This window comes from Macrobrachium nipponense, chromosome 38 (genome assembly GCF_015104395.2).
Source record: "Macrobrachium nipponense isolate FS-2020 chromosome 38, ASM1510439v2, whole genome shotgun sequence".
Classification (NCBI taxonomy): Eukaryota; Metazoa; Arthropoda; class Malacostraca; order Decapoda; family Palaemonidae; genus Macrobrachium; species Macrobrachium nipponense.
In genome coordinates, this window is record NC_061098.1 from 10,595,161 (window position 1) to 10,620,341 (window position 25,181).

The following is a 25,181-nucleotide window of genomic DNA, read 5'->3' on the forward strand; positions in this document are numbered from 1 at the left end:
AGAGAAATTTAAAGTAATTAAATCCTAAATTACCCTATTTTATGGCCTTCCCAAAACTCACAAAGACAATCTTCCATTCAGACCCATCGTTTCATGTGCCGGTGCTTTCAATTACAAAATTTCTAAATGGTTAGCTGGCCTCCTTTCCCCTTTTTTAGGCACTTTTCTCCCTCCCAGTCACATTAAACATTCGGAAGATTTTTGTCACAATTCAGAGAAGCACATACCACTTCACAACATAAAACTTTTAAGCCTTGATGTAGATTCCTTGTTCACTAAAGTACCAGTACAGGACGTTCTTCAGTTTTTAAGGGTAAAATTATCCCCCTATTCAGATCATTTCCCATTGGCGCTTGACAAAATAATAAAAGCTAGTTGAATTATGTGCATCTAATAACGTATTTTCATTCGGGAATCATTCTACAAGCAAAAATTCGGGTGTAGTATGGGTAGTCCTTTAAGTCCTGTTCTGCCAATCTGTACATGGAATACTTTGAAACTACAGTAAATAAATGCAATAAAACCCAAAAACATGCTGTGGATGAGATACGTGGCATGATTATCCTAACATTTTTGGGATAATAGGTGGGGCAATTTCAATGAATTCCTCTTGAAATTAAACACATTAGTGCCCAGCATCAAATTTAAAGTTGAATGGGAACAGACAACAAAATTCCTTTTCTTGATGTTTTAATAATCAGAGATACGACAGAATACAAATTTACCATATACAGAAAACCAACGTTCTCACTTTCATACATTCACTACTTTAGCTATCATGACATTTCTATCAAAATAGGTGTAGCTAGTAACTTGTTCTTAAGAGCCTTACGAATTTGTTCCCCAGAATTCCTGGAAAAAGAATTTGAACTAATTCGCAAGCAACTTTCGTCTTTAAAATATCCTGACCATATAATTGAGAAAGCAATTCACAAAGCTAACGTAATTTTCTACCGACCCCTAAAAGACAAGACCAGAGATACACCCAACAATAAAATAATAATTCCCCACCTGGACACGATTAAGAGAATAACCAACCCCCCCTCGGAAAATCGAACCCTTTTGTATTTACTTACCCAAACACCTTAGCCAAATCCCTGATTAACGTCCAACAAAAGACATCTCCAAAGGACTCTGGGGTATACGAAATCCCATGCCAGGACTGTGACCAATCTTACATCGGATTTACAGGTAAATCCCTTCCCCAGAGATTAATACAACACAAACGGTCAGTTAGGTATGGACAACAGAACTCGGCTATTTTCAACCATATAAATGAACATAACCATAGAATAAACTGGAATTTGTCACGTGTAATTTATAGCAGCAACTGCCGGTACAAGAGTCAAATGATGGAATCGGCCTTAATAAAAGAGAGGCAGGTAATGAACACTCTCAAAAGGAGGATGGATTTCGGACACGATCGACAACGTCTTCATTCAACCAACCCTTAAGAAGATTAGAGGAAGATTATCAGCGGGGGTGACTTAAAATGGCTTGTTTGTGGATGGACCTCTTGGTATAAATACCACCTTTTCTGTGAACTTTTCTCATTCATCTACCTGAAGAGGAGACAGCATCTCTGAAATATAGTACTTTTTCTCTATTTTGGTGTTTTTATGGGCTCCTTTTATTAGATATATATATATATATATATATATATATATATATATATATATATATATATATATATATATATATATATAAGCAAATAAGCTATTTCATTTTAAGACTTACTATTTGGGAATTTTACCGCCTCCTGGAATACAAAATATATACATACATACATACATATATATGTATATATATATATTTATATTTATATGTGTGTGTATGTGTGTGCGTGTGTGTAAATATATTCTTCTGTTAAAACAGAATGCGTCTAATTCGTGGTCCCAAAATTCAGTTCTGGAACTAGTATATATAGAAATACTGACTCAATTGCTCCACACAGTTTTTGTGGAAAAGACCACTTATCCCTATTTGTTCCTATTCTAGTTTTATCATATATCTTTATTCTCTTTGTGTATCTGAACCTTAAATCTCTTATCCCCTTAGTAAGATGTGAGTGTTTGTTTCGATACCATATAAATATGAGTATTATATCATGTTAATAACTTGTCTGTCACTAATATATTGTTATGCGATATTTATAAAGCAGAAATGTTTCTATTTATACACCTGTGAAAAGGTGATTAGGAACTGCATTGCTTATAGAGTTTTCTATGTTGTGTTTTGGATAAAACAACCATATCATGGAGAGAAAAATCCCATTTCCTCCTAATTCAGATTCTACAGTTTAGGTTCCCTCCTTGGAAAAATAAACAGTTTAATTCCTCGTTTGGATAATATGCGTAATATCTTGCTTCTCTTCCACAACCCCAAATGGAGGTTGGGGTAATGATAATGATGTAAAGTAACTCCAATATACCCATACATTGAACAGTGTGAATAACGGTTCAGTTGAAATACTCGTAATTTAATAATGATTATGCGATTCCTGGCAACACCGTTATTTGAAATATCTGTGCCAGCATTTTTATGCCCATAAATCATTCAAATAAGGCGATGAATCAACTTGAATAGTTCTGTTAGGTGTGGAATATTCATAATGCGTCGTAATGGATGGAAATATGAATATTTCGTGGGAACAGTTGTGGTGTCTGTCTGGGATTAAGCGAATGTTTCCTGGAACGTGAGTTATAACCATCTGTCTGTCTGTCTCTCTCTCGCTCTCTCTCTCTCTCTCTCTCTCTCTCTCTCTATGATGGTTTTAAAATTGCTTAATTATGTAGGGTTTACATGGGACAGACAAAGTGCTGCTGAGACTGCTCTTTAGGGGCAAGACACTGCTAATGTTGTGAGCTTTTGAGTGAACCGGAAGATAATCTCTATTTCAATGAGCAGATACATAAAATCTAAGCAATTTGGAGCGCTACTGTCATCCGTAATTATTCTAATAAATGCTCTAGTTGATACATGAGGTAAGACTATTTCATGGGAAATTTACAACAGACACAAATAGTAGTAAATGGTAGTACAAATTTTGTAGCGAATGACAATTTAGTTCACAATGCTTAAGTTATTCCAGTGACTACACCTTTATATTTAATTGAGTGACAAATCAGCCTTGGATCATAAAACAAAAATCTTTATTACCCAAAGTAAACTATGGCTATTTTCATAACTTAGGAGATTTATATAAATAAAAAAAAAAAACACGAAGAAAGCAAGACCGGAAAGAGATAACAAAGTTTATATTTGCTGGAACATTTCCGTCATCAAACTAATTAAGATTAACGGGAAATTTTTAAAGGAACTTAAAGTAGAGACCCTGGGCATCTCTTTCTGTTAGTGAATTAAAATTATTAGGGTTTTCAAATAAAAGACTGGAAATCCATCCCATTTCGAGGGTTCGAAAGTTCATAAAAAAAGTTATTTACATAACCTTTCATTCCTCCATGAGGTCTATTTTGTGAACGGAACCTTCATTGCACAATATATAGTTATTTTGAAACCATGGTTTAAAGATAGTCTGATAATCCCATTATGTGCTCTATATCAAAATTATTTTGAGACTGGGTCCTTACTCATAGATTGATAATATAATCCTCTCAATTGCTTTGCATCAGAAAGGAAAACTCGTTTTCCTGGCATCGCAGCTTGGCGAATAATTGAACGGAATCTAGGAAACACCTGAACAGAGATGGATTTATTTGCCTTAGATATTGTGACATGTTCTTTCATTTCGGGCCTTCCTTCTTCCGGAATAAAAATTACAATTGGAGGCAAAAGACTGAAAGCGTTTCTGCAGTATAATTACAATGAGCGTATGCGTGTGTCTTTGTGGGTTTATGCCTAACAAAAGTGGCAAATAATTCCCCCTGGTATTGTCACTGTATTCTTAGAACTTTCACATATGCATTAGTATTTCTTGAACCAGGATTTTCTAAATCAGTGAGATTCTTTTCTGAATAGTTTTTTATACATATTTTTAATATTGTTATATTCAATGCAAATGAATAATTGTTATAATTAATATTTTAGTATGATTTATTAGTTATTAGATTTCTAATGATTGCTATATTCATTATCTTTATAGTTGATATATTCAATATTTTTTTATAATTATTAGTATTTAATGTTTTTTTTAATAACTGGTGTATTTATTATTTTTGATGATTGTTATATTTAATATTCTTTAACAATTAGTGTGCTTAATATTTCTGAATAATTATTATGGTTATTCTATAATAACTGTTGTATTTAATATTTTTTGTATATGTTATGATTAATATTTTTTTCTAATTTATCAATATTTAATTTTGAAAAATTATTCTAATTAATATTTTTCGAAGAATTGATAGAGTTATTATTTTTCAGCAAATGTTTGATTTATTTTTAATAATTGTTACATTCATTGTTGTATAGTAACATTTAATATTTTTTAACTCGTATGGTATTTATCTTTGAATAATTGTGACATTGAATATTTTTGAATAATTTTTATATTATATTTAATATGCTTGGATAAGTTCTATATGTGTTATTATTTAATATTGCCATATCTAATGTTTTATTAAAAAAATTTTATGCCTATTATTTTTAAAAAATAGAATCTAACAACTTTTAATCATTATTAGGTCCAATATTTTTCAATTATTGTTATTTTTATTATTTTCATTTAAATTGCAAAACTTGAATTCGACGTAATTACGTAAAACAGTCAAAAGTATATTTTTTCATGGCTATATATATATTATATGTATATATATATATATATATATATATATAATATATATTATATCTATATATATATATCCTATTGTATTAATAATTCATTTTTGCCCATTCTTTTTATAGTTTTCTGTATAGCAATAACAGCATTCATGTGATAAACCTCACTCTCGGATCTGAAAAATATTTTTTCTGTCGACCCTCTCCTATACTATCATTTCCTCAAGTGATTGTATTTCAATATGAAACTGTTCATCAAAGATTTTATGTTTATAATTGCTTATTGAAAGCATAAACGCCCATAATATGGCAACATCAAAGCAATTGAAAATCAATTATTCATCCCAGTGAATAGTTCATGTTTTCTTTAACTATTATTATTATTATTTTTTTTTTTATTTTTTTGCTATATCACAGTCCTCCAATCGACTGGGTGGTATTTATAGTGTGGGGTTCCGGGTTGCATCCTGCCTCCTTAGGAGTCCATCACTCTTCTTACTACGTGCGCCGTTTCTAGGATCCCACTCTTCTGCATGAGTCCTGGAGCTACTTCAGCCTCTAGTTTTTCTAGATTCCTTTTCAGGGATCTTGGGATCGTGCCTAGTGTTCATATGATTATGGGTACAATTTCCACTGGCATATCCCATATCCTTCTTATTTGTATTTTCAGATCTTGATACTTATCCATTTTTTCCCTCTCTTTCTCTTCAACTCTGGTGTCCCATGGTATTGCGACATCAATGAGTGATACTTTCTTCTTGATTTTTGTTCAATGACGTCACGTCTGGTCTATTTGCACGTATCACCCTATCTGTTCTGATACCATAGTCCCAGGGGATCTTTGCCTGATCGTTTTCTATCACTCCTTCAGGTTGGTGCTCGTACCACTTATTACTGCAAGGTAGCTGATGTTTCTTGCACAGGCTCCAGTGGAGGGCTTTTGCTACTGAATCATGCCTCTTCTTGTACTGGTTCTGTGCAAGTGCCGGACATTCGCTTGCTATGTGGTTTATGGTTTCATTTTTCGTATTGCACTTCCTACATATGGGAGAGATGTTATTTCCGTCTATCGTTCTTTGAACATATCTGGTTCTTAGAGCCTGATCTTGTGCCGCTGTTATCATTCCTTCAGTTTCCCTCTTTAGCTCTCCCCTCTGTAGCCATTGCCGCGTGTCATTGCTGGCTAGTTCTTTAATCTGTCTCATGTATTGTCCGTGCATTGGTTTGTTGTGCCAGTCCTCTGTTCTGTTTGTCATTCTCCTGTCTCTGTATATTTCTGGGTCTTCGTCTACTTTTATTAGTCCTTCTTCCCATGCACTCTTTAGTCACTCGTCTTCACTGGTTTTCAGAATTATGCCCTAGTGCTCTGTTCTCGATGTTGGAGCAGTCCTCTATACTTAGTAGTCCTCTCCCTCCTTCCTTTCGTGTTATGTATAGTCTGGGCCGTATTTGCTTGGGGTGTAGTGCTTTGTGTATTGTCATATGTTTCCTGGTTTTTCTGATCTATGCTGCGGAGTTATTACTGCTTCATCCATTTCCACTATTTCCTGCGCTGTATTTGATTGCTGGCACTGCCCATGTGTTTATGGCTTTTATCATATTTCCGGCATTGAGTTTTGACTTGAGTATCGCCTTGAGTCTCTGCATATATTCTTCCTTGATCATGTCCTTCATCTCTTGGTGTTTTATATCCCCTACTTCCATTATTCCCAGGTATTTGTATCCTGTCTCATCTATGTGTTTGATGTTGCTCCCATCTGGTAGCTTTATCCCTTCAGTTCTCGTTACTTTGCCTTTTTGTATGTTGACTAAGGCGCATTTTTCTATTCCAAACTCCATCCTGATGTCCCCAGATACAATCCTTACAGTCTGGATTAGGGTATCTATTTCCTTGATGCTCTTACCATACAGCTTGATGTTGTCCATGAACATCAGATGGTTGATTCTGTTACCTCTTTTCTTGAGTTGGTACCCGGCATCCATCTTCTGTAGTACTTTTGTCATGGGAATCATGGCTACCACGAAGAGTAGTGGGGACAGTGAGTCGCCCTGGAAGATCCCTCTCCTGATATTAACCTCTGCAAGTCTTATTCCAGAGCTTGTAAGTATTGTATTCCAGTTGCGCATTGTATTTTTGAGGAAACTGATGGTGTTTTCCTCTGCCCCATATATTTTCAGGCATTCTATTAGCCATGTGTGTGGTATCATGTCGAAGGCTTTCTTATAGTCTATCCATGCCATGTTTAAATTAATAAAAACTAAATAGGCCTAGTCTACTGAAGTACTTTTATACAGATAGCCTACTCTAGTGCTTTCTTATGAAATAGTTTAGTTTAACAGGCCTAGGCTTGCCTAAGCTTATTAGCAATCTTCGTCATGGCTGTTTCCAGTAGGCCTAATCTTGAAATGGGCCTATCACATTACCTTACCAATATAACAAGAAGCCTAAGGCATCTTGTAATGTCAAACTTACCATAGCCTAAGGATTTGTCACTTAGATCCTTAATATTAGCAACAAATGAACCTCACAAACTGTAACTGTCATTTTTAGTATCAGATTGAAGGTTTAATTATTAAGCTCGTCTTGCAAACTTATTTAAAAAGATCCAAGTATGTTTTACTCTCTTATGAGACTATTTCACGGGGCGACTTTTAACCAGTTGGAGGGCATCATGGCAGCCATTTTGAACAGACAGAACTACTCACAAATTTCACTGTGGCGGAATTGAGTGAACCCGAACGTACAAAAATGAACTTTTAGACAACGTATCTTAAATGCTAAAAATGAAAAAGTTATTAAAATAAACTTTACAATAAATTGACTGGTGGTATATAGGCTAAAGATCAACTTTTTTTTTATTAACATCGGACTAGGACTAGTAAGATTAAAACTAGGCCGAGTATCTGTTAAATTAAACTTCATCTTTAATAACATTTAGATAATTATTTACTCAATTAAATGCCTCTCCAAACACATTAATTCTATTTATCCTTAACTATTATCTACTGATAAATAGCAAAAGTCAATCTCAGTGCCTAACATTCTCAGGGTAACTACTGACAACCTTGTAGACTCGATAATTTACTATTTAAAAACATCAACATTACATCTTGGTCATTTACCTGGGCCCTGTCAAATATATTTTCGTCAGGTATATACTTTAAAAGTAAAATCCAAAATCCACCATGTACAAATACTACGTATATAATAAAACGAGATGAGCAATAATTGTATCCTACAGCTACGTTAAATGGGTTATAATGTGTTGTTATGATTCACCTTGATATAATGGGTGTTATATACGAATATATTTAGCTTTCAATTGGTTCAGCGTGCTTTGGTTGGGAAAGTCAGGCTGATAACGATGATATCACAATAATAAGGATAAAATAGACCCATTTTTGACGTATTAAATCTTGGTATAGGCCTAGTGTTAGAATCACAATATCATTAAACTTTACGAGGACCTAGCTGTCCTCAACGTTGGAAGGAATAATAAAACTATATCAAAATTACAATAGCATATTCTCTATATATCCAGGAAACTGCCGGAACTTCTAACTACTTAAACCATTATGGTTTGTAGTGGTTATATTGCCCATCTCACGTTCATTATGGGATTAATCCTGGGTCACCGAGGCAGTTACTCGGCATCCAAACGATGTAGGGAGTATTATTATTACTTTTTTTTAAATGAATAGTTGGTTTTTATCTTATCTAAATATCATTTGGTTTGTTCCCATTCATCTTGTTTATTTGTATGGTGTTTTTACGCTGCATGGAACCAGTGGTTATTCAGCAACGCGACCAACGGCTTTACGTGACTTCCGAACCACGTCGAGAGTGAACTTCTATCACCAGAAATACACATCTCTCACTCCTCAATGGAATGCTCGAGAATCGAACCCGCGACCACCGAGGTGACACTCAATCGCCATACCAACCACGCCACCGAGGCGCTCTGTTCCCATTCATCGTCGGTTAAGAGTTTTAAGCCAGTGGCGGTTTACAATTATATAGCTAGGTATAACTTGTATGCAAAAACGTACCAATTAAAAAAAATAATAGTTAGGGTAATTAAAAAAACTCTTGCTAATGGCACGTATAAAAGGTCTACGCGGTAAATAAAAAACCTCTTGGTATGGCAACGTTTCAAACTTTAGCAATTGATAATTAGAAGATTTATTGACCTGACCAAATGTCAAAATTAATGTCCTTAATGCACCGCCGGTACATGGAAATAAATGTAACATAAGGATTCACCTAAACTTTGGGCAAATGGTCTTCTCCCTAATAATTCTATAACGGTGTAAAAAAAAAATGATAACTCATTGTACACCAGTTCCGATATATTCATTACCATATATTACTCAGAATTTCCCTCAACATGGAATCACTTTCAATATCTGTACACAGTAGTACTTAGATGAAATCCTTACCTTCTTTGCATTCCTTGTAGCAGATTCCTATCAGCCGTTCTATAACACTGGTTAATCGCAAACCGTCATTTATGATATATATATATATATATATATATATATATATATTAATATATATATATATATATATATATATATATATATATATATATAAATATATTCATTTTTCCTTTGGGAAAACTGACGTAATCATCTTGGTAATTCACCGACAACCTTTCTGTAAAGATAACCCGTCAACATCGAGGTTCCTAGAGTTCCCTATGTAGAATACCCGAGTAACACCTCGTGACGTCATATGAAAACTAACCGGCTATAACAATTTTCAAGTGTATTTATAGTGTGGGGTTCCGGGTTGCATCCTGCCTCCTTAGGAGTCCATCACTCTTCTTACTACGTGCGCCGTTTCTAGGATCCCACTCTTCTGCATGAGTCCTGGAGCTACTTCAGCCTCTAGTTTTTCTAGATTCCTTTTCAGGGATCTTGGGATCGTGCCTAGTGTTCATATGATTATGGGTACAATTTCCACTGGCATATCCCATATCCTTCTTATTTGTATTTTCAGATCTTGATACTTATCCATTTTTTCCCTCTCTTTCTCTTCAACTCTGGTGTCCCATGGTATTGCGACATCAATGAGTGATACTTTCTTCTTGATTTTGTCAATGAACGTCACGTCTGGTCTATTTGCACGTATCACCCTATCTGTTCTGATACCATAGTCCCAGGGGATCTTTGCCTGATCGTTTTCTATCACTCCTTCAGGTTGGTGCTCGTACCACTTATTACTGCAAGGTAGCTGATGTTTCTTGCACAGGCTCCAGTGGAGGGCTTTTGCTACTGAATCATGCCTCTTCTTGTACTGGTTCTGTGCAAGTGCCGGACATTCGCTTGCTATGTGGTTTATGGTTTCATTTTTCGTATTGCACTTCCTACATATGGGAGAGATGTTATTTCCGTCTATCGTTCTTTGAACATATCTGGTTCTTAGAGCCTGATCTTGTGCCGCTGTTATCATTCCTTCAGTTTCCCTCTTTAGCTCTCCCCTCTGTAGCCATTGCCGCGTGTCATTGCTGGCTCGTTCTTTAATCTGTCTCATGTATTGTCCGTGCATTGGTTTGTTGTGCCAGTCCTCTGTTCTGTTTGTCATTCTCCTGTCTCTGTATATTTCTGGGTCTTCGTCTACTTTTATTAGTCCTTCTTCCCATGCACTCTTTAGTCACTCGTCTTCACTGGTTTTCAGATATTGCCCTAGTGCTCTGTTCTCGATGTTGACGCAGTCCTCTATACTTAGTAGTCCTCTCCCTCCTTCCTTTCGTGTTATGTATAGTCTGTCCGTATTTGCTCTTGGGTGTAGTGCTTTGTGTATTGTCATATGTTTCCTGGTTTTCTGATCTATGCTGCGGAGTACTGCCTTCATCCATTCCACTATTCCTGCGCTGTATTTGATTGCTGGCACTGCCCATGTGTTTATGGCTTTTATCATATTTCCGGCGTTGAGTTTTGACTTGAGTATCGCCTTGAGTCTCTGCATATATTCTTCCTTGATCATGTCCTTCATCTCTTGGTGTTTTATATCCCCTACTTCCATTATTCCCAGGTATTTGTATCCTGTCTCATCTATGTGTTTGATGTTGCTCCCATCTGGTAGCTTTATCCCTTCAGTTCTCGTTACTTTGCCTTTTTGTATGTTGACTAAGGCGCATTTTTCTATTCCAAACTCCATCCTGATGTCCCCAGATACAATCCTTACAGTCTGGATTAGGGTATCTATTTCCTTGATGCTCTTACCATACAGCTTGATGTTGTCCATGAACATCAGATGGTTGATTCTGTTACCTCTTTTCTTGAGTTGGTACCCGGCATCCATCTTCTGTAGTACTTTTGTCATGGGAATCATGGCTACCACGAAGAGTAGTGGGGACAGTGAGTCGCCCTGGAAGATCCCTCTCCTGATATTAACCTCTGCAAGTCTTATTCCAGAGCTTGTAAGTATTGTATTCCAGTTGCGCATTGTATTTTTGAGGAAACTGATGGTGTTTTCCTCTGCCCCATATATTTTCAGGCATTCTATTAGCCATGTGTGTGGTATCATGTCGAAGGCTTTCTTATAGTCTATCCATGCCATGTTTAAATTAATAAAAACTAAATAGGCCTAGTCTACTGAAGTACTTTTATACAGATAGCCTACTCTAGTGCTTTCTTATGAAATAGTTTAGTTTAACAGGCCTAGGCTTGCCTAAGCTTATTAGCAATCTTCGTCATGGCTGTTTCCAGTGAGCCTAATCTTGAAAAGGGCCTATTCACAATTACCTTACCAATATAACAAGAAGCCTAAGGCATCTTGTAATGTCAAACTTACCATAGCCTAAGGATTTGTCACTTAGATCCTTAATATTAGCAACAAATGAACCTCACAAACTGTAACTGTCATTTTTAGTATCAGATTGAAGGTTTAATTATTAAGCTCTTCTTGCAAACTTATTTAAAAAGATCCAAGTATGTTTTACTCTCTTATGAGACTATTTCACGGGGCGACTTTTAACCAGTTGGAGGGCATCATGGCAGCCATTTTGAACAGACAGAACTACTCACAAATTTCACTGTGGCGGAATTGAGTGAACCCGAACGTAAACAAAAATGAACTTTTTAGACAACGTATCTTAAATGCTAAAAATGAAAAAGTTATTAAAATAAACTTTACAATAAATTGACTGGTGGTATATAGGCTAAAGATCAACTTTTTTTTTTATTAACATCGGACTAGGACTAGTAAGATTAAAACTAGGCCGAGTATCTGTTAAATTAAACTTCATCTTTAATAACATTTAGATAATTATTTACTCAATTAAATGCCTCTCCAAACACATTAATTCTATTTATCCTTAACTATTATCTACTGATAAATAGCAAAAGTCAATCTCAGTGCCTAACATTCTCAGGGTAACTACTGACAACCTTGTAGACTCGATAATTTACTATTTAAAAACATCAACATTACATCTTGGTCATTTACCTGGGCCCTGTCAAATATATTTTCGTCAGGTATATACTTTAAAAGTAAAATCCAAAATCCACCATGTACAAATACGTATATAATAAACGAGATGAGCAATAATTGTATCCTACAGCTACGTTAAATGGGTTATAATGTGTTGTTATGATTCACCTTGATATAGTGGGTGTTATATACGAATATATTTAGCTTTCAATTGGTTCAGCGTGCTTTGGTTGGGAAAGTCAGGCTGATAACGATGATATCACAATAATAAGGATAAAATAGACCCATTTTTGACGTATTAAATCTTGGTATAGGCCTAGTGTTAGAATCACAATATCATTAAACTTTACGAGGACCTAGCTGTCCTCAACGTTGGAGGGAATAATAAAACTATATCAAAATTACAATAGCATATTCTCTATATATCCAGGAAACTGCCGGAACTTCTAACTACTTAAACCATTATGGTTTGTAGTGGTTATATTGCCCATCTCACGTTCATTATGGGATTAATCCTGGGTCACCGAGGCAGTTACTCGGCATCCAAACGATGTAGGGAGTATTATTATTACTTTTTTTTAAATGAATAGTTGGTTTTTATCTTATCTAAATATCATTTAGATATTGGTGTTTTTACGCTGCATGGAACCAGTGGTTATTCAGCAACGCGACCAACGGCTTTACGTGACTTCCGAACCACGTCGAGAGTGAACTTCTATCACCAGAAATACACATCTCTCACTCCTCAATGGAATGCTCGAGAATCGAACCCGCGACCACCGAGGTGACACTCAATCGCCATACCAACCACGCCACCGAGGCGCTCTGTTCCCATTCATCGTCGGTTAAGAGTTTTACGCCAGTGGCAGTTTACAATTATATAGGTCTAGGTATACCTCTTGTATGGCACGTTCAAACTTTAGCAATTGATAATTAGAAGATTTATTGACCTGACCAAATGTCAAAATTAATGTCCTTAATGCACCGCCGGTACATGGAAATAAATGTAACATAAGGATTCACCTAAACTTTGGGCAAATGGTCTTCTCCCTAATAATTCTATAACGGTGTAAAAAAAAAAAATGATAACTCATTGTACACCAGTTCCGATATATTCATTACCATATATTACTCAGAATTTCCCTCAACATGGAATCACTTTCAATATCTGTACACAGTAGTACTTAGATGAAATCCTTACCTTCTTTGCATTCCTTGTAGCAGATTCCTATCAGCCGTTCTATAACACTGGTTAATCGCAAACCGTCATATATATATATATATATATATATATATATATATATATATATATATATATATATATATATATATATATATATATATATATATATATATATATATATATATATATATATATATATATATATATATAATATATTCATTTTTCCTTTGGGAAAACTGACGTAATCATCTTGGTAATTCACCGACAACCTTTCTGTAAAGATAACCCGTCAACATCGAGGTTCCTAGAGTTCCCTGTGTAGAATACCCGAGTAACACCTCGTGACGTCATATGAAAACTAACCGGCTATAACAATTTTCAAGTGTATTTCAAATACAAAGTTCTTTGTATTGGAAGTTTAATCAATGAGTGGTTGTCAATTTTTTAAGAGACCCTAAGAATGCCGTCTAGAACTAGACAAGAGGGAAATTCTGTAAAAGGACTAGACCTAGGCCAACGTTATTAAAGCAAGACCAACAAAGATAGCACTGTACGAAACATGTGCTTTGATGCAAATCATCATTAAACGTCAAAAAGATGTTTTAATAAAACTAACTGTAATGCAATTAAGGCTGATAATAGCAGCAAGACATTTGTCAATAAAATTTAGTTTTGACCCAGTCAATGTATACTATCAGCTACTTGGCATGACGACATCTTTCAGCACAATTATGAGTAGGGATTACATTTGGAATATGCTAGTACTACACAACATTCGTACAAAGCATGTAATTCAAGCATTGATTACATCATTACCTTACTTTACATAGGCAGCCACAAATTTAAGCTGCAGCAACAGGTTTTTCACCAATTCAACAAGTGAACACCAACTTAACTGTCCAAATGCAATTATTCTAAAAATGGATTGATTTTGCAGAGCAAATTGCTTGGCCCTTGAAACACTGTAATGCTTCGATCACCACACCTAGATTCTGCTTCTAAATGCAAAGCCTACAGTGTTTATTTTTATAGTTAATTATGCTATTGCAAATTAATTAGCTTGTTTCTTAATCCACATTGACAAAAGAACATCTATATGAAATGAATGGCTCATCAGTGGTCAGAGTATTAGCTTTGATTATAAGCAGCTTAATTTGTTTTGAAAATTAAATCAAATTCTTAAAAACCAGAAACAATAGTATTACGTTATGCCGTGGGATCTTAATCGTAAGTTTTGCGAGTGACTTCTGAAGTCGCTCAATGTTATCCGACAACAGCGATTCCATACGACTCAGAGCCTAACCTATATTGCTGCATAATCCACTTGTCACTCAGTTCAGATGAACTAGCAAATTAAGTCTTTTTGAAAAAATTCAATTGAGAAAAACCCATCATGGGGCCATAATTTGACAAGTTACTTCATCACTTCAGTGTGTTCTTCATAGAAAAAAAAAATACCTCAGTCCAACTTTAATTTCTTTTGCTAGAAGATTCATCACATCACAAAGCCTGGCATCTTGTAATCACATCTGATTTTAAGAGCTATTAGGTAAATAATCACCAGGGGGAACATGTATAATTTGATCTAGTCATATATATCTCTGCAGCTTTAGCTGTTGTTGTATCAGCATCTTCATTCTTATTGCACCTCTATGATACTCATTTCATATAATTAACAGAATTAAAACATAAGTTTCTATTTTACATTGCTCCAACACATGCAAAAACAAAATGTTAAAAAAAGGTTAACCACAGAAAAAAAAAATTTCTGCTCACATGGCTGGAAGGCAGGGTTTGTTATTGTACAATAGTCAACTGGCTTTTAATCTAAAACTTTAAGAAAAGTCAACTGGCTTTTTATCTAAAACTTTAAGGAGCAAAGGTTAAATCATCTACAGCAACTTCAATTCAAGCAAGTGAAAACTCCAGTAAAAATTAGAAATGTTTATTGCCCCCAATAACATTCTTTTACATTAAGTTGGTGGTTTAAATATAGTATAATCATGCTTTTACCATGCTGACTGCCATATTGATCAGTTACATGAATACTACATGGGAATAATTTGATAGAACTTTATAAATACTTCTCATAAATTAGATTTCAACTTTTTATAGACTACTGAGTAAATTCATACGTCTGGCTAAAACTGTTTCTAGTGGTGGCTTCCACATGCCAAGAAAAGATTTACTAGAGTACTTTAGTCCTCACTACCTGGTATCACCTTGCACACAGCTACTGGTTACATGTGTCTAGAGTTCTATCACAGAACCACGAATGAAGTTTGTACAGTATCCTTGTCGTCGAAAGTACAAAATGTTGTACAAAGTTACAAAACCAAATAATTACATGTATAAAGTCATAGTGGTTGTTAGTGGCATGTCGAATGTTGCCAGTTCTCTCAGCACCAAGTTGGAAATGAAACCAATTAAGTACAAATACAATTCACCAACTTTCAATTATACAACAGACATAACATTCACTAAATATGATCTTCAATGACTAGTTTACACTAACTTATACACAATGGAAGATTTTCTTAACCCATGCAGCAACCGTTGAACCGCCACTTTCTTTGTGCGATATTCCCGGAGTTAGAAAACCATATGGATTCCTTACAGACTACCAATGGCACTAGTGAGTAAAATGGGAAACCAAAATTTTCATCTTTTTATAAGCAAAAATATATTTCAAAACCACGAAATTTACAAAATAAGATTCAAATTTCTCGCAATCAGTATGCCACTCCAATCCCTAGCAGTAAGGAATGCTAGAAGTAGAGAATACAATTCTACCTACCCTTCTACCTAAACAATACAAAAACCTGTTGAGCATTTTACAAAGTAATATGGGTAAAAAAACATCAAAGTTATTACTGACTCATACATGAAAAAGTTAAGGGAAAGGAAAGAGAGACCTTGCACAATGTAAAATGAAGGTGGCAGCTCTGTCATATCTGAGGACAAGTGAACAAAGAGAGGGCACACTACTCATATCAAATAAATCGCCAAAGAAAAAAAAAAGCATGTCTTACAGGAGAGGTCTCTAACACTATGGCAAAACCCTACATATAAATACAGAACATTTTTGTTAGAAGTGGTTATCAAACAGCATGGAGAGCGCAAAACCAGAAATACCATGCCTTGGAATGCCTACATGGACTAAATTAAAACTTGTAAACAAGCATTTTGACAGGCTAACATATGTAGATTGATGTTTTTTCCTATTGTCTGGCAATGCCCCATATCCTTCAACTCTGCCAGCTCTTAGAATCTTTAGAATCTTTAGAATCTTGCCTGCATACTGAGCCACTCTCTAAAAGAAAAGAGTACAACTGAACTGAAGGACCGACCTAGGGCACCAAATGTCTGTCATAATAAATTCACATCCACTCTGAATAGTGAAACCAATTTATGCACGGACATGAACTATTTACCAAAAGCTCTTCTTCCTGTACAATCTCCTTTACTTTTCAAACTTTCATTTAGTTCCAGTCCTTCTTTATCTGGAAGGACCACTCCCACTTCAGGTGTTCGTTTCCATCATCGTCAGTGAAGAGGGATTTGATGGTGTAATTTCCTCGAGCAAGTAACCCAGAAGGAGCATCTTCCATGGGGGTTGTATAGGACTGAATCTCTGTTTTGGGTGCATAAGAACCAACCATCTGTGTCATCTTGTCAACTGAAAAAATAAAACCACGGGTAAGGCAACTGATCAAGAAGGAGGAAAACAGATTTCAATTTACTTCTATTATTTTAAGTAATAAAGTCAAACTTGATTGCTGATAAAGATTATAAGTAAAATGTAGGAAAACGATGTGATCAGAATTGTCATGCCCTTTAAAACTGAAAAAAAAACTAAATGACATTTTCTATTCATCAATTGTTCATGACTACTTAAAATATACTCCACTCCTAAGCAGCATTTCTCCTTTCTTTTCATGGTCCAATTCATTTAATACCTCCATGAACAAGGTACAGACACAATCTCAAATACATCATCAGTGGCCTGGTTAACCACTAAACAGTGACCAAGGGCACAGTTACTTGCCACATTTTGCATTATACTAAATATATGCTCCTCTTAATTTCGAGTCACAGATATCAGAAGCATCATTCAATGTGTGATGTAAAGGATGCTGAGAAAAATGGAGGAAAGCAGTGGAGTGGAGCATAACCAAGAATGATTTTTACTTTAACAAAATTTTCTTGAATCACACAGAAAAAACAAGATCATTCTGCCACTGACTACAAGATTCTACTTGGAATAGCACAAAAAATAACTAAGATTTGCAGCCCCCTTCAAATACTTCAAAAGCTTCTATAAAATCTTTGTTTCTGTAAGCTTTAGGTTACAAGGATATTACAATATCAAACTCAATGCTTGCAGATGATGCAACATACCTAAGATACCCTTCCTGAAGGTGCGTTGGACGTACTTTAATCCGGTCACGATTTCCCTTTGAACGTGGAATTCAATTCGGATCTTGTAAGATATGCCTTCCTGAAAAGTGTAAATATCGAATCAGCAAAATGCTGTACAGTACATAAGAATATTTACATCACATCACATGCATACTACCAATCTAATCATTTCTATGGATAATGGTTCAGTTTGAAATGCATCAAATTCTTGCATTTATTCATACTCTCCAAACAACTGCAGTCCCCTCTCCCTGCTTGTAAGAATCCTTGATGTGACCATCTTAAACTAATTTGGCAAGCTCTCATGATATTTACAGTACACAATTTTCTCCACTCTTTTATGACAATTTTTTGGGCGCTACATAAAATTTGGGTTCTTATCTAGCATTGTATTTACTTTGTTCTTAGAGAAGCATTCAAGTTCCTGCCATGATGCCAAGCATAGTTCAAAACTGACCCTAATATTAGAAGTGATAATCACACCGTCACATCAACACACAGGCCAAGTCTAAGATTCAAACTGTACCGTTCTAATCGTAGCTTTGTCCACTAGCCCACATCCATCATTATACAAGTACTGCTTCCACTTTGCAAGTTACATTAATTTTTTGGGACTAATACATAAACCATTAAGCCACACAATTTCACCCAAAATGTAGCATTCAACTTCGTTTCCCCTTTACATTGCTGAAGTCCGTACATTAGCATGGCAATGATTGGTTTATTTGTGGACATATTAAGCTTACCATTAATTTCTAACACACTTTTACAAGCAATATTTTTGGGATATTCTACCCATTAATCAATGCAAATTTAGGGTACTCCTTGTATACTAGTGTAATCCAATCATTCAGTCCCATGATTTTACTTTATTTGGAAGGCAAAGCTTTCTTTACTTGAAGCATTAGTAGGAAATTGTTTTACCTAAGAGCACACAAAATGAATTAGTCTCCATCCTCCAGGTTCCCATGTGAACAAAGAATCAATATACTAAATTTTAAGAAGTAATTTTAGTCTACTGTCTGGACCCTTGAGATGGTCAATGGCCCTTTCAAAAACTACTCACTTTTATAGTGAATGCCTCATCCTTCAGTTTATCCAAGTCTCCCGTTAAATCCAGTTCCATCTCGGGGCGCTCTTCTGCAACCAGTACTAACTTCCGCACAAGAACTCTTTTAGGATTCGCGGCTTCTGTCAAAAGCATGCAAGACTGGTTTTAGCATAAGGGAGAAATTTTCCTCTAGTCTAGTCAAGCAAACTTTGGTACAATAATAGTGTATGATAGAAAACACTAGAAAAGATCTACCATTTTACGCCTTAAAAATTACAAAGCAGAGCTTTATTGCTTATACATAATAACTAAACATTTATTCTTACACAATGACAGGGAAACAACTTGTGCCTCTGATATCTTCAACACTTAGAATATTAAACCCTACACAATGCCAATGATAATGAATTTAAGCCAGATTTTCTTTCCCATGTTCTGTTGTGCACTTTCCACCAGATTCTACAAGTAAAAGAACTGATTATGAACAATATGGGCGTCTCTTACACAATCCTGAATTTTGAAATATATTTCACCATTCCAACTCATAAAATAACTAGCAAGAAAAGCTATCAGTATGGGGCAGCTGAATTCCATGATTTTCGACCACAGGAGGTCCAAAGTTGCGTAGTGCTACTCACCTAAGACGACAGCACCCGATGCAGAGTTGCCTAGCAGGGTTTCTTTGTATTTGATCAGACTCGGATCATCTGTGTCTTGCTGAATCATCTCCTCCAACGATTTCTGTGGCGGGGGTTTGTAAGCGGATTCTTCGTCAACATCAGGGACTGGCTCAATGTGGACTTCTTCCTCTTCGGCCATTGTGAATTAAGATTTCTGTGAATTCAATATTTTGCTTAGTTATATGTGCTTCAAAATTTCAGTACTATAAGGAAAACAAAAAGCAACTGAAAAATAAAGTAACTGTTTCAGCCATAATGGTAAAACGTGTACACTACTATTAGGTATATCACCGACTTGAAATTCAAGCTTCTGAAGAACATGGTGTTCATTAGGAGAAGTAAGAGGAAGAAAAGGGTAATAAATAAAAGATAATTATTGTACCACATTAAAAGCCAGCAATTTAAGCTAGTCCAGAACAAAGAGGTTAACTAATTTGGACTTACAGATAATGCTATATCGCATGATACAAGCTGCAGTAATTACTGTACCTGTTGATCTATTCTATATTCTGCCAGCACAGTTTTTAGGCATATGACAACTTCCTTGAGTATTATGTAGTCTGTGGTGGTCCCAACACTACTGTAAATAGCTACTGATTTTTCCTATGCACATTCCAAGTACCTTACTGTATACCATCCTAGGTTATTCTTTTTACTGAAAGTATATACGTACTATGTATTATATATATATATATATATATATATATATATATATATATATATATATATATATATATATATATATATATATATATATATATAATATATATATATATATATATATATATATATATATATATATATATATATATATATATATATATATATATATATATATATATATATATATATATATATATATATATATATATATATATATATATATATATATATATATATATATATATATATCTTATATATACGTATATATAAAAAATAAATATATATTACACACACAGCACACTTTCTCCAGAAGACTGTAGTCAAGACAGCATGTTTTCTTAACCACGACTGCTGGAGCCCCATTCACTTCAAAACCACTCATCAACGTCCTCATGCTCTCTAGGAACAACAAACATTTTTGTGGAGAAATCACCATCTCATGAGTTACATACTGAATGGCTTTGCCCAGCTGGGATATTTTCAGCCTTTTCCAGTTAAAAAGAACCTTTGAAGTCATTGACAATGCATCAAAGCAAAATGCCACTTTCAGAATCAAAACATTGGCAATAGTACTGGTTACAGGCCCAACTAAAAAAACAATGTCATTACTAGGTTATGTAATAATAGGAACCACTATCTTAGAGAGGAGGAACTAAAGGAGTCTTTAATTACTTGCAATATACTGTACTTAGGTCATAAATTACTGAAGAATACATTACAAAGCTTACAAAAAGGGCAAGAGGTAATCCCAAGGGACTGAGTTTTGTCTGTATTGTACAACAACGAACATAACACACAGCACTTTCATTAAGTCAACCAAATACAACCAAGGAAGACTTTCGAGAGAAAAAATAAGTTAATTTAATTTCCCAAATTGATAAGGAAAACATATTGTGAAGACATTCTTCTGTATTTCACACACTGCTGCTGGTTGAGAAAGAGTGAGAGAGAGAGAGAGGAGAGAGCCCTTAATAAAATTCATGTGTCGGTCAATCACTTTATTTAATGTACGTATTCTTGAATTGGCCAGTGGTGGTATTACCCAAGTCGGTAATGTAAATCCTAAAGGAGGCAATTTTTATATAAAGGCACTCCCTAAGTAGCTGGTGGGGAACCATTTTTTGTGTTATGTTATCCACCTGTTTGTTCTGGTTGGAAAAAATAGAAAAAAATAGAATAAACAATTTAGGCCAAAGGCTGGAACCTATGAGGCAATTCTGCGCCGAAAGGAAAATTGAGAGTAAAATGTTACAAAATGTAACAGGAAGAAAACCTCACAGTTGCGCTATGAAATAATTGTTAGAAGAGGGTGGAAAGTAAGATGGGAGAGAATATGAATGGAGGTACAGTTAAAAAAAAAAAAAAAAAAAAAACAGAGGTTGCAGTTAGGGGGGCCAAAGGATTCTACAGAGAACCTTGAGTAATAACTACAGTGCACACATGCCAGGTTCACCGATTGCTCCATTTTGGTTAGGTTGCCACTAGGTAAATGGATGCATGTAGACTTTGTTATTTACACATTTGAGTACGTATACCTTAAATATTTCTACAGATTAAGAGGGATGGAGGAGGCAAGATTGAGTTCAATGAAACTCCTGATCAATTTGAATATATATCAACCAAACTAGATACCCTATAGTGTATACAGATGTACAGAACAGAATCATGAGTAACCTTATTCATTTCTTCAGAAAATTAGGAGTACCAATACTGCCATACACTTATGAAAAAATAAGAATGCTATCAAATGGACAATTCTTTTCAGATTTTGACACATGCTGTACTACCAATACAAACATCAAGAAGGGACCATTTTGTCAGAAATGCAATCATTCAAAGCAGTGCGGGCTTTTTATAACTTCAAAAAAGTCTTTGAACTTTATGTTCAGAAGGATAATTCCCTATTTTCTTCAAAAAAAAAAGGAAGAAAAACAGGCCTACATGCCATAAGCCGTGTCGCTGATAAAACTAATGAAACCGAACATCACATAAAGCTTTTAAAGGAATAACATTATCCATTTTAGGAAATTCATATGATAAGAGTGCTGTATGATTGTCAACTATTCTTCCCATACATACCAAGACGCCAAAATTTGGATGCAACATGACCAATATATACAAAGAATTTGAGTCACTCTCACCATAAACTATGAATCTGTCATGTCGTGTTTACCAAGCTTGTGTTGTATTCCATTTAGACCATTATTTCTGTTTTAAACAACACTTTTGGAATGGTCACTTTACTAGTACATTTAATCAATGGATCAATTGTTCATTATTCAAGCGGACCCCAAAGGGCTGCACACGGTTTCAAATTCTCACCACCCTCTGCATGTTAAAGCAGTGTGTGACTCATGGCCATTTTATTTTCCCTTGGGAACACTGATGTATAAAAGGAAATTCCTTTTATACTCTATAGCTGTTTAACTGTGAACATGTGCACATACGTATACGTAAGCTATAGTACATTATTCACGCACTCATATATCTGTATATTTATGATAAACGCATGTGGCGAAAACATGTTGATGAATTTATCCAGCAATTAAATCCCATGGGAATTAAGGAATAAACACAAGACAAATTATCAAAAGACAAAACCAAATACATACTCGAGTCAAAAGGAACCTTTTACATCATGATAAAACAATATATGTAAACAAGTTGATATATTCTGGAGCAAAGAATATATGTAGAATACTGTATATTGAATAATATAAATATCTTTTTTATTTTCCTACAGTATATTGAATTAATGCATCTCAGCCCACCCACAAGCCCTTACACCAAATATACTTATACATGGAATATACTGCATTTTCTACACCTTGTAAATCCACCCTACACTTTTCAAGAATTTACAGCCTGTAATTCATGATCTGCTTTGCAATGTACTACAAGCAATGCAAGTCATTACTTTACTAAATTTAACATCCTTAGAGTGCAATTTCTTGTACAAATGGCAAACACTGAATATATAAAATATGATCACATTTTTGCTAAGTCAACTTCACTATCCGGACACTCTTTGACTGGGAGTTAAGTACTTGTATACTAAGTATTCTTCATTTCTATAAGTAAAATTTAAAAACAAAATGAAGAATGGAAGGCATAAAAACTGAAGATGATGAAAAAAAATTTAACAGCAAATGCCTAGCATGATGAGATAATGCAGGACAGGTGCACACTTGAGAAGTTGTATAGTGGAAAAGGGAGTTAGACAGCAGGTAAAAAAAAGCTTGCAGGACCTATTCAACCTAGTAAAAAAAAAAAAAAAAAAAAAAAAAAAAAAGTAAGTAGCCTAAATTTGGCCAAGGTCTAACACACCACAGGCCACAATCGCAAAATGTGCATTTAACAAACTAGTAGAAAAATGACTCGTCAAAAGCTAGAACAAGTTATCTGTATGAATTAAATAAATATAATCAGTAAGAACTTTTGATATGAAAATTCTGACATATATCTTACAACATACAAGACCTTTAAAATGAGTTAACACCAAGAATAGGCCTATTCAGGAAAATTATAAAAACTGACAAATTAGCAGAGACAACCTGACTAACCAAATGGAGGTTTTTTTTAAGGCCCACCCTATGTAAGGATGATGATGAAAGAGGAGGACATGGTACAGAATGATAAAAATTAATATGAGAATGTACAGTTACAGCAGACATTTTTAGGTTTAGTCGACAGAATACAAAAAATATAGGAGAGAGAGAGAGAGAGAGAGAGAGAGAGAGAGAGAGAGACCACATACCGGTAGCTTGAATGGCCTGGCTTGCAGCTCAACGAGAAACCGCACGCTTTTATACACGTCAATTTATATTTTGCAAAAAAAATGCCTCCGGTAACCTGTGCAAAACGTCTTTAGATATTTAAAAACGTTAAATTATTTTTTAAAAAGTGTTTCGTAGGAATAAGTCTGCTAAATTAAAAAGTTATTTAGTAAAATAACTTTATAAACGATCGCTGTTACCGGGTTGAAAAAAAAATAAATACTCCCTGGGGGTCTATGCGAATTATATAAGCAATATAGAAGCAAGAGAGAAAAATGCTTGTTTTTTTTAAATGAATAAAACACGGTTAAAACGACTTCCCACGTCATTATTATAGAGAAATAGAGCTCACGCTACTTTGAACCAACCAAGTTACCTTAAAACAACGCGAGTGCGAGAAACGTCGAAGTTACACTTTCCCATTAAATCTTTAATTTAAATCTACCTCAGGGGTCAAGCGGCGACCGTCGTAAAGGTCAAGTCGAAAGCGACCCCAAAACTGGGAATTTATCGCCAGGAGAAAGAAGCGTTCGAAAATATGGCTTCGAAATTCATCGTTATCAGCTGACACTATAACCAAATCCATCCCCCCATTAGCTGCCGGGGGAGGAGGAGAACCCAATAATGGGTGGGGCCCACTTTATTTCGCTCGTCGCGGGCTTATCTCGCCTCGTAGAATACGTCTAACAGTTTATAAAGATCCTCTAGGCATTGAAGAATCTTATGACGGAGGGAAGGGGGCTTACCTAATACACTAATCCGCTGAGAAATAAGGGCAAAATCCGACCACTTCGCCGTACACACTCTCCTGAGCTTTTTACCTTTAGGGATGAGTAGCGCCTCTCGCGGCAACTTTCGGAACTATGGGCTGCTGCTGCTGACGTTCCGGAGAGAGGTAGGAAGCCAAACATGTAGCCGTTGGTTGCGTTTTTTTGTTCAAAATACCTTCTCTGGCTACAATATTTGAAAGAAAATCGAGTTTGTAAATAAATTACATATCAAATATTTTTATTTTTATTTTATAAAATTATATTCATTCTGAAAATTGATCTTGAAGATGATTTTATTAGGATTTTCTTGCCATAATACAAATCAGTTTTGACTGAACGAGTTCGCAAGCCTTACACACCTCTTAACATCTATTCGCTAAGCCGCAGGTCATTAAACGCACGTTTAAAACTAATGACGATATACCAGTTTTGATTTGGCATTGATCAGCGTTTACGTGCAT

The 25,181-nt window shown here is 35.1% G+C and overlaps 1 protein-coding gene across 2 annotated transcripts; it reads right to left on the reverse strand.

Annotated features, from left to right (window-relative positions):
- Positions 1–16,455: 16,455 nt before the first annotated feature.
- On the reverse strand, positions 16,456–24,832 carry LOC135209621 (rho GDP-dissociation inhibitor 2-like). Of its 2 annotated transcripts, none has more exons than XM_064242326.1 (5): positions 24,697–24,832; positions 19,470–19,665; positions 18,847–18,968; positions 17,760–17,859; positions 16,456–17,037 (listed from the first exon to the last, which is right to left on the reverse strand). In XM_064242326.1, exons 2-5 carry the CDS (start codon positions 19,648–19,650, stop codon positions 16,841–16,843), a joined length of 600 nt encoding a protein of 199 aa, XP_064098396.1. In that variant the 5' UTR covers positions 19,651–19,665; positions 24,697–24,832; the 3' UTR covers positions 16,456–16,840. The 2 variants fall into 2 exon arrangements, with proteins under 2 accessions (XP_064098396.1, XP_064098395.1); XM_064242325.1 differs by having other exon boundaries at positions 16,641–17,037; positions 18,847–18,971.
- Between the last annotated feature and the right edge of the window lie 349 nt (positions 24,833–25,181).

Excerpts from the sequence above, each read along its gene's own strand:
- LOC135209621 (XM_064242325.1), bottom strand. The coding sequence starts at position 19,650 with ATGGCCGAAGAGGAAGAAGTCCACATTGAGCCAGTCCCTGATGTTGAC. Across the intron at positions 18,972-19,469 it reads ATCGGGTGCTGTCGTCTTAG|AAGCCGCGAATCCTAAAAGA; the intron begins GTGAGTAGCACT and ends TGCTTTTGACAG. Across the intron at positions 17,860-18,846 it reads ATGAGGCATTCACTATAAAA|GAAGGCATATCTTACAAGAT; the intron begins GTGAGTAGTTTT and ends TACACTTTTCAG.